We start from the raw sequence: 10,271 nt of genomic DNA, 5'->3' as shown, positions 1-10,271 counted from the left end.
TTTGATTCCAGTCAAGGGCATGTGCCTGGGTTGCGGGCACATCCCCAGTAGGAGATGTGGAGGAGGCAGCTAATCGATGTTTCTCTCTCATCGATGTTTCTAACTATCTCTCTCCCTTCCTCTCTGTAAAAAATCAATAAAATATATTTTAAAAAAAGAAAATTTAAAAAAATATTTGCAGAGGTAAATATTATTATAGAGTGCTGACATTAAGGTTATTTTGTAGGAAAGTGATTAATACATTCTGGCTGAGAGCCGTGGCTATGCTATCAAACTAATCATGTACTGCTTTCATGATTTTGGCTAACCCCAAGTATCATCTGTTGTCAATGTTTTTCTAATTGACTCCACTTTTAAGTAAGTTTTATTTGTCATGAGCAATAATGTTTGTGAAATCTAAATTTTTTATGTGCTAATTATATTTTTCTGATATTTCCCATAAATGATCAAATAAAAGTCAATTATCTATGTTTCACCTATAATCATCCAGGTACCCCACCTGGGAAACAGGATGCAAAAGATGCTTAGGGCTTACCTTCAAAGGGTTTACATTCTATCAGAGGAAATCATTTGTTATGAAACAATAAAGACAAGTCAGGAGATGCAAGATGCTGGTGAGAGAAGTCACCAAAGATTTTTAGAAAGCTATAATGTTATTGCTATTTTTGTAGCAATAACATTAGATATATTTGTACTCTTTGATCCAGTAATTCCACTTCTGTGAAATAGCTCATGTGTATTCAAAAAATTGGAGCCATCTTGAAGGTCAAAATTAAAGGAATGATTACATTATGATACTTCTATATCATTGAATACTATGTGATTAAAATCATCTTTAGAAATATTTTTAAATAATAAATAAAAATATTTCTAATATATGCCAGATGTGTAAAACAGATACAGTATGACTTCAACTATGGCAAATAGAGTCATTAGAAGATGTGGAATATGACAAATTAAACAGTATATATTTTTCCTTGGTTTTGAGGTTATGAATAATCTTTATTTTTTCAATCTATATGTTTCTATATTTTCTGTTTTATAGTTATACAAGCGCCCAATGCACAAAATTCGTGCAATGGGCTCAGCACCCACAGCCGTAGTGGCTGCCTCTGCCTTGCCCCCAACGCCTCAGCTTTGTCCGGAAGGTCATCTGGAAGGATGTCGGGTCTAATTAGCATGTTACACTTTTATTATTATAATAGATTAATTTAAATATATAAATTATAATAATTTATCAAAAATCATACTTCATAATTAGGAAATACATATTTTAAAAGAAAAATTAACACAAGCTAATTAAAATCTTACTGCAGTTCAGAGAAGATTTTATGGGGAAATGGGGAAAGTGAAAAGCTGAGACTGGAAAACAATAAAATAATCCAAAAGAAACAGAGGTTGACTTGGTACCTATCAGTGTATGGAATAGGTGTCTATGTCAGCTAAAATTTGTGATTTTCATTCTGTGACTACAGAGACGAACAAAAGTAGGGGATGTGGTGATCCAGTATAAAAATTACCATTGGCTGGTCATGGCTACAGTGAGATAGACATAACTCTTATTAGAACTGAACTAGAAACTCTAGAAAGGTGGAAGAAAACTTTATTATTTAGAGAAAGGGCCAGGAGAATAAAGAACCCAGAGAATAAAGAGAAATGCATGCATACAAATGATGGGGATTAGTCAGAATAGGAATACCCCTAAGAGCAGACAGGAGTCAGGGAGAGCACAGGAGCTTCTCTATATTTGTCTTGAAGTTTTGTCAGGGAAGAGAGGTTGATGCTACAGTGTGCAAACAAGAGACAGTGTATTGAAGTTACCTGATACCTGATGCGTTTTAATCTGATCACAAGGGCAAATCTAAAGGTTTGAGTGAGAAAGAACCTGTTTCCTTTGGTAATTCAGGCGGTAAGGCTGCTTAAATCAACTAAGGGACAATGGTTGTAGCCTCAGAGGTTGTAATCTGAGAGTGGGCCCCCAGGGTAGTTTAGCAATATACTGGCGGGGCAGATGGGAGTCATGATTTTATGAGCTGAACTGCGTCATGCAGAGCTGAATAACAGGAAAATGCGTACATGGGTTTGTACATTCTTCTCTTATATTCTGTACTTTTCCTTCTCTGAACCTCCCTCCTGGTGTGGTGAATTTGTTTTCGTGGTTGGTTAAACTTATGCTGCACAGAAAGCATACAGGCAAAAAGAAACACTGGGGCAGACCTAGGGCTGTTGTCTTTGGAAACACCACTCTTGTTTCTGTAATTTTCTTTGGGAGGAGGCAAATGTATAGGGGCTTTCTTGGGGCTGTCCTGGGCTCTCATCCTGTTCTTTGCCTCCTGTCATTCTCTTGGGAGCCTCTTACTTTTTATTCAAAACCTCCCACCTTCTCCATCATCCATCTACCTGGAACCTAATTTACCCCTGCTAATCTTGCAGATCACTCAATCCTTTTCTTATCTTTTTCTCTTCCCAATCTGTCATCTTTTAGGTCCTCTCAACAATGCTCATCTTGTTACCAGGGCCATCTCTTACCAGTCTCTAGGACCTTTGGTTATGTTCTCTGACCTTCATTATCAGTGTTTCAGTTACATTTCCCAACTCCTCAGTTTCCCTCTTTTCCTTGTATGTCCATCAATGCTTCAGTTATTTTGACATCTCAAAGTGGTGTCATTCATAGTATGTATATTATGAATGACACATATGTAACGGGTAATATAGTAAATATATACTGCTCTTCCTCTCTGTTCAGTCTCCACAGCCATTCTTCTTACTTTCACCCAATATACTTCTTCCTTGTCTTCTTGTTTCCTATTTTTTCTTACTTCATTTCACTCTTTCAACCTTGGATCTGGAATTTTCTGTTTATACTTATTTCCTTGCTGATCTTACTCCTTCACAAATGTAACATGTCTAGGGGTGAACTCCTGATCTACCACAAACTTGCTCGTTTATAGTCTTTATAAAATCAGAAAAATTTAACTCCATTTTTCTCAACCAAAACCTTGGAATAATCCTTGTTTATTCTCTTTCTCTCACACCCCACATCTAAACCTTCAGGAAATCCTATTGTCACTTTTTTCAAAATATCACCAGAATCTGACCTTTTATTTTCTACCTCCACTTCCATTGGTCCAAGGCACTATCATTTCTACCCTGGAATATTATCAGCTCCTCTACAGTTTCTCTGCTTCTACTCTTGTCTCTTCTTCATTCTTCTCTTAACCTAATAGTCAGACTGATCCAGTCATCCATGTACCCAATATCCTTCAATAGCTTCTCATCATGTAAGTGGGAAAGACGAAGTCTAAAAATGGCTTATGAGACCCTCCTTGTCTAGCCCCATTATGTCTCTAACTTCAGCTTCTACTGTCCTTCCTACTTCACTTCTCCCCACTGGCTTTCGCCACCCCTACAGGCACGTGCCTGCCTTAGGTCTGTGAACTTGCTGTCCCCTTTGCCTGGATGCTCCCAGCCAGATACCTACACAGCTGGCTTGTGCACCTTCATCAGGTTTTATTCTAATGTTACTTCCTCACTGAGGACTTCCCTGGCTTCTTCCATGAAATCTCACCTGCCTGCTCTCCACTCCCAGCACTCACTACTCGCTTTCCTGCTTTATTTTTATTCTTCATACCTTTCAGCATCTAATAATATATACCATTACTCATTTATCTTAACATATTGACTGTACAGTAGTCCACCCTTATCCATGGGTGATACATTCTGAGATCCCCCAGTGGATGCCTGAAACTGTGGATAGTACCAAACCCTGTACATACTATGTTTTTCCTATACACACATACCTATAATAAAGTTTAATTTATAAAATAGGCAATTTCATGAATAGAAGATTTGTTCTTACTATAGATCTTAGCAACCTCAGCATAAATTTTTTTTTTCTTATTAAGAATGTTTACCTTTACTTTAAAGGAAGCACTGAAGGCTTCTCTTTGGAATATCTGAGTTGCCAGCATCACTAATCCAGTATTTGGGGGCTACTATAAAATAAGGGCTACTTGAACACAAACACTGTGGTACCCTGACAGTGGATCTGATAACTGAGGCCGCTACTAAGTGACTTATGGGCAGGGAGCCTATATGGCCTAGATATGCTAAGTAAAAGGATAATTCATGTCTCAGCTACAACAGAGTGGGATGGTGAGATTTCATCACACTACTCAGATTGGTGAACAATTTAAAACTTATGAACTGCTATTTCTGGAAGTTTCCATTTAACATTTTCAGATTGCAGGTAACTGAAACTGTGGAAAATGAAACTGTGCATAAGGGAGACTACTGTAATCCTCTTAAAAAGGCAAATCCATCAAGGTAAAGGCTTTGTTTGGTTCATTGCCAAGTGCTCAGGATCAAGAAGAGTACTGGTCCATAGGGAGTTAAGTATTTAAGAAACGAACCCACTATCTTGTACTTTATGTCTTCTTCCTACTTCTTGTACCTCATGCTATCTTCCACGTGACTTTAATTCCATTTTTGATCACATTTGTTCCCTATGATTTCCTATTTCCAATTCCTGCATCATTTACATCCACTTCCACCCCTCATTTATTTGGCTTTGTTTCTCTTTGTTGTAAGACATGCTCTAGCTCAGTGAAGTTCAATTCTTATATTTTCTCTAATAATTTTTAAACCTCTATTATTCCCAAAGCAACATAAGATGCTATTTACTATAGGTAAGAAAATAGCTGTGGGTGTTGGCCATATATTACATAACCTAATGGGGAACAGTAAAATGAAGTGTGTCCTGAGGACAAGAGAGAGAGAGGAGAGGACAGGAGACCCTGTGTTGGGCTTCTGAGAATCGTACCAATGACTAAAATAAAAATTTAGCCTTTAGTGAAATTAGACCACCATTTATGAAGTATGAGTGATTGTTCCATGAAAGGCTATGGTCTAGCAGTCCATAGGAACATCTTTCTTCAACTTATTTAATGTCTCAACTGGTGATTCATATTATTGATCTTATGAATGATATATCATGCTTAGAATGACATAGTGCCTGGGTATAATCTACAAATGACTGGCAACTAGAATAACATATAAGACAGATATACAGTTACCCAGTAAGGAATGTCCTCTCATTGACGAAGATCCAAGAAGAGTACTGGTCGGGCATCATAGTCATCTTTCCTCCCTTTTTGAGGTCATCTATGGGTACCCTAAAACATTAGAATAATATTAATGGCATGCACCTGTGATGCATTCATAAATCAGTTTCTGACTTAAATTGAATTTTCTTGTTGTGTCCCTAGTGTGTAAAAGTATTTGAGGAGAGGGGGTGTTTAAGTAGTGTTTCATGTATGGGCATGAGGGTTGGGTTGGGGAGAAAAGCAAAGAGAAGATACTTTTTTACCATGTGTCTTACACTCTGTATGTGAGCCAGTTTATAGACCTTCTCTCAAAATCCTGCGACCATCTATCCCAGCAAGGTATGCAGGCTATTACCTCCACTTGAAACCCTCAGTCAGTAACGGAGCAGATCATTTGAAGCACAGCCTGAATATCTTCAAGGCCTCTAGTTTGTTTCCTTTTCACCAACATTTTTGCAGTTTGGAGAAGGTTATATAGATTAAATTTTTTTTTCTATAAATCAGTCCATGCTAAGATTCTTTTCAAGGATTTTTTTCTATGTCGAAGGGAATTAATATTGAGGATAAATGAGATGTTCTGCAAAGCCTTCAATTGTAAGAAAATAAGCTTAGAGTTCAGAGTTTAACTACAACTCATGTTGAGTGAGTTGCTAAATGGTCTCCTCCAAAGCTCTTTTTCATGATTGCTTGTAATCTGTTTTGGGAACAAGTAATAATATGTTGTCTTCCCTGCCCACTCCCACAAGCCCCAAACCACTTAAGTTTTAAGATCCTTGGGTGTTTTCCTCTGTTCTAAGTACTCAATCTGTGCTTTTAAGAAAAACCTATTTTGTCTCTTTTGATATGATCTTTAATTTTAAACTGAAAATTGTTTTCTTCATATAATTTAGGGAACATAGTAGTAAAGGAAGAAGAACAAACAATTTAATTTTGACAATCTCTAATGAAAGATGATAAAGAGGACATATGAAGAAATATCAGATAAACCACAAACATATTAACTTGACAAGTAGGCTTCCCTTTGGTAATCAATCTGAAAAACTGGCAACTGTGGGATAGAGAGACAAAGAGAGAGAAAGGCAAACAGGGCAGAGCAATAGTTGTAAGAAAGTTATCACACAAAATCCAATGTTGGCCCATGATTAATGCTAATGATTTGCAAATTTGTGAGTGGAATCCTGGATCAAAGTTATGATGATAATAACTGTATGGTTGCTGGCTGTCTTAGCTACACTCTTTGTAAGGAATGTACTCAGTATATCCAAATCTGGCATTACTACCATTATAAAGAATCTTACTTCTGAATTTTCAGTATTTGATTTGGAATACACTCTGAAGATTTTTTTTTCATTTTTCAATTCATCCACAGTTCTAACACTACCAGATTTTAGTGATTTAAAAGTTATCCTCCTGCTCCATCCCTCTATAAATGCCCAGGTGTGCTTGGAGTGTTTGAAGCTGCTACAGAGCTTACATTTTATTGATAATTATAAAAAGAAAAAATGAGAAGCCATATGAAAAATTCTGCCCAGCTAGAACAATGTTTCTGAAGACTGTCTGGTTATATTTTATAGTAAAATCTCCAGAAATGTATGAAAAAATGTAGAAGTCTTGTGGATATGATATTTTAAAATAAAATTTCCAGAGACTTGTGGGAAAAAATCAGTCAGTTTTAAACTTCTGCTCACTTAGCAGCGCCGTGTTGTTTTCTTTAAGAAGATGTTAAATCCCAAAGGCTTCTAGGGTCTCAAATGAGGCATTTTGCGAAATTTTTGTGGCAACATGGGAATACAAGATAGCTGCAATAGAGAAGAGATCCTGGAGGTGTGAAGAAAATAGAAAACTATATTTGGTAAACTAAAAAACTTCAGAATAAGTGGCCCAATGCAAGGAAGGATGGACCAATTTGGTAAGTTTTTGGAGTATTTATAGAAAGAATTTTCTCCTGTAAGATTCTGTGCAAGGAAACATATTCCTCCTATTACAGAAATTAAATCCAAGCTGGCTGAACCCTGCCAATTCCTGCAGACACAATTTTAAGTTTTCAGGCAGCTCAGGTCAAGCTCAGACTCGCAGGGTTGATTATGATGTAACATCACTGAAGTCTCCTTCAGGCTCTGGAAACTGTGGTCAGACATGAATAATATCCTCCTTTAGGTTGTCATAGAAGTGGCATTAAGGTATAACCAGAGATTTTAAGTATAATAATTTCTAGTCATTCCATCTTGCATTTTGGTTGGGAGAGGGTGTGTGGAAAACATTTCATGTTTTTCTTCCTCCAGGAGACTAGCTGTCCAAAACAAAACAAACAAAACAAAACAAAAGAAACCCCACAAAAAAAAAACCCAGCCATTCTCACAACATTTCTGATGCATATTTTTCCTTATAGCACATTGTTAGTTTGAAATTCTATCATCTACTTGAATGCTATGAGCACATTTCATCAGGCATATTGTAATAGTCTCTAAGCTGAATAGTTGATGAGTTTCTAATTATGTTTTTACCATTCTGATCTCACTTCATCTTCTTGTTCACAAATTTTCCTGGGATCTCATTCTTAGCAAAACAAATATAGCCCTAGTCCCTTAACTTGACATTCAGGCTTTCTGCAATTCCACTCAAACCTACTTTTCAAACTTAAAACTGAAGCTTTTCTTTAACACCAGGCCTTCAAGTCTAATGAAATCTCAAACCACAGAGTGTTCTACCAGTTGCTTTGTACAAGAGGGCCCCTGTCACTCCAGATTTCTGCTTCCTTCTAGTCCTTGATCAAGTGTGACCTTATCAAATCTCCCACAGCCTATTATCTACACTGTTGTGATGCCATTTTCTGCATTCGACCTTGTATTGTTATTATTGATTTATGTCTTGCCTACTCATATCCTCTTGCTAAGAATGTGTTCCTCTAGATGGGAATGTCATCCTCTCTGATAGCACATCATTTAGAAGAGAACTCTCCATAGCATGGCGAGGACTCAAGCCCCGGGGTCAGAAGCTTAGCAAACTGGGCAAATTAACTCTGTAGGTCAAACACTACATGAGCATTTTAGGCTTCCTTGGGTCAGAGACACAGCACACTCCATGATCCCAATACTAGTAAATCCCAGTTTCTCGTTCACAGAATTTAGCCTGGGTTGTTTGGTTACACAGCCCTTGCTCTTGTTTCTAAAACCCGAGTTTTACCTCTAGATTTGTGATTCTAATCACCAGTAAAGAAAAGTTATTGATGCACCCTCGTAAGATTTCCCCAGTGGTTACCTTGAGGTCCAAACACTACCATTCCCCCTCCTGAATTCAGATTCGTTATCATCTATTCCTTTAATTTATCTCTCCTTGCACCTCTCCTCCTACATTCCAATAGTTCATTTTCTCTGCCTTGTAGCAGCATTTGACAAGGTTGATTGTTTTCTTCTTTTGAAACACTTTTATCTTTAAGGTATTTTGAAGTAGTCACAACAACCTTGCCTTATTTTCTTGCTGTCTCATTGGCTTCACTATTTTAGCCTCCTCTGCTGACTTCTCTAAGAATCACAAAATGCTGGCTTTTTATGTTTTGGGCCATCCCCTCTATCTACACTTTCTTCCAGATAATTGAATTAATCTCCAGCACAGCCTCTCTGCTGAGCTCAACTATGTAGTTATTCTCTTTAGATGTCTAACAGCCATCTCAATATCAACCTGGCCAAAACAGAACCACTGACTTTCTCCCATGCTTCAGAATTCCCACCTCCACAAGTCTTCTCTATCTGCCCAATTAAGCACAAAAACTTAACAGTCAGTCTTATTTTTAATTCTTCCATCATAACCAGATTCCAATCCAGAAGTAAGTTCTATTGATTGTATCTCCATACACAACCTGAACTCAAAAGCTCCTATTTCCAAAGCTACCGCTTTGAGCCAAGCCACCATCACCTTTCTCCTAGATTATCTCATCTGTCTCCTGACTGGTCTCCCTGCATCCACATGCTGATCAACATTCCATTCTTCACACAGCATAACGGCAATTTCAAAGATCAAGTCAGATTTTGTCATCCTATGATTAAAACCTTGCAAAGACTTGCAAGAATGAACTAGAATAAAGTATAACCTTCCTGTGATTACTCATGAGGTCCTGCCAATCTCTTCAGTATTCACTTCCTTTATTATTTTCGTTATTGAATCTATGTCACTTACATTGGCCTTCTTTCTGGTTTTCCATTACCCCTATGTTCATTCCTGCCCCGGGGACTTATCCTTGCTGCTCCTCCTCGTTGGAGCATCCCCCATCATGCAGATCCAGCCCCTGTCTCTTCTCTCAGAGGCTTTCTATAAGCAAGTCTCCATCACTCTTACATTATTTTGATCTAGTTACATAGCAATATCTGAAAGGATCTTATTTATTTACGTCGTCCATCTTCTCTAACTACAACACTAGTTTCTTACAATAGGGGCTTTTGAAAATTTGCCTGTGTACATCCAGCTATTGGAATTTGCATGGAACACGGAAGGAATTCCATTAATGCCTGTTGAGTGGCTGACTGAATGTAAAGTTGCAGATATGGCCCAAAGGATTAAGAATGATTTATAAACTTTTTCTAGACCTCAGTTAAAATGACATTTTAGCTGAGACTAGAAGTTGGAGATATTTTGAACTGGAGAACCACAATGGAAGCCCCTTAGAGTCACAAAGTGCAAACTGACAGTGATGGGCTAAAGAATCATCACAACAGCTTCCTATTTGTATTCATCGAATAGCTAAGGCATCATTAAAGGGGGCAAACAACGGCCTTGTAAACGGATGATCTATGCTGAACCAAAGCAGAAGATTTCAGATGGGATTAAAGAATTTCAAAAGTTCTGACCTTAGGAAGAAAGACAATTGAATGGAATTTAGGGAATAAAATAGAAACAGCATAAATTTTTGTTCCTAGGTGGTATATGCTAATTAAATAGGAAATACTATTGGCCATGTCTGAATCTAAAAAATTGACTAAGCAAAATATTCAAACAGTCTAAATACCAGAAAGGTAAAAATGTGACTTGGTAAAAGTCTCACTGTATTATTCATTGCTGAAGTGATAAGTAGATCCATGAATTCAGATAGTTTTCCCTCTCCACTTCCATTAACCACGATTCATAGCAAATTAAAATCTGGTTGGGCCCTTGTGCATATCTTTTAAATGAGGA

At 37.4% G+C, this 10,271-nt stretch overlaps 1 protein-coding gene across 3 annotated transcripts in view; it reads right to left on the bottom strand.

The window, feature by feature from the left end:
• The window catches only part of RASSF6 (Ras association domain family member 6), a 53,325-nt gene that overhangs the window by 36,522 nt on the left and 6,532 nt on the right, over positions 1-10,271 (bottom strand). For all 3 annotated transcript variants that reach the window (XM_006770650.2, XM_015568413.1, XM_006770651.2), the window contains exon 2: positions 5,076-5,174. In XM_006770650.2, the coding sequence (XP_006770713.1) occupies positions 5,076-5,140 (65 nt within the window). In that variant the 5' untranslated portion in view covers positions 5,141-5,174. The remainder of the gene's footprint in view (positions 1-5,075; positions 5,175-10,271) is intronic.

The sequence above is a fragment of the Myotis davidii genome, unplaced genomic scaffold (assembly GCF_000327345.1).
Source record: "Myotis davidii unplaced genomic scaffold, ASM32734v1 scaffold905, whole genome shotgun sequence".
Lineage (NCBI taxonomy): Eukaryota > Metazoa > Chordata > Mammalia > Chiroptera > Vespertilionidae > Myotis > Myotis davidii.
Note: the sequence above shows the minus strand (reverse complement) of the source record. Positions and strands in the feature narration are given on the sequence as shown.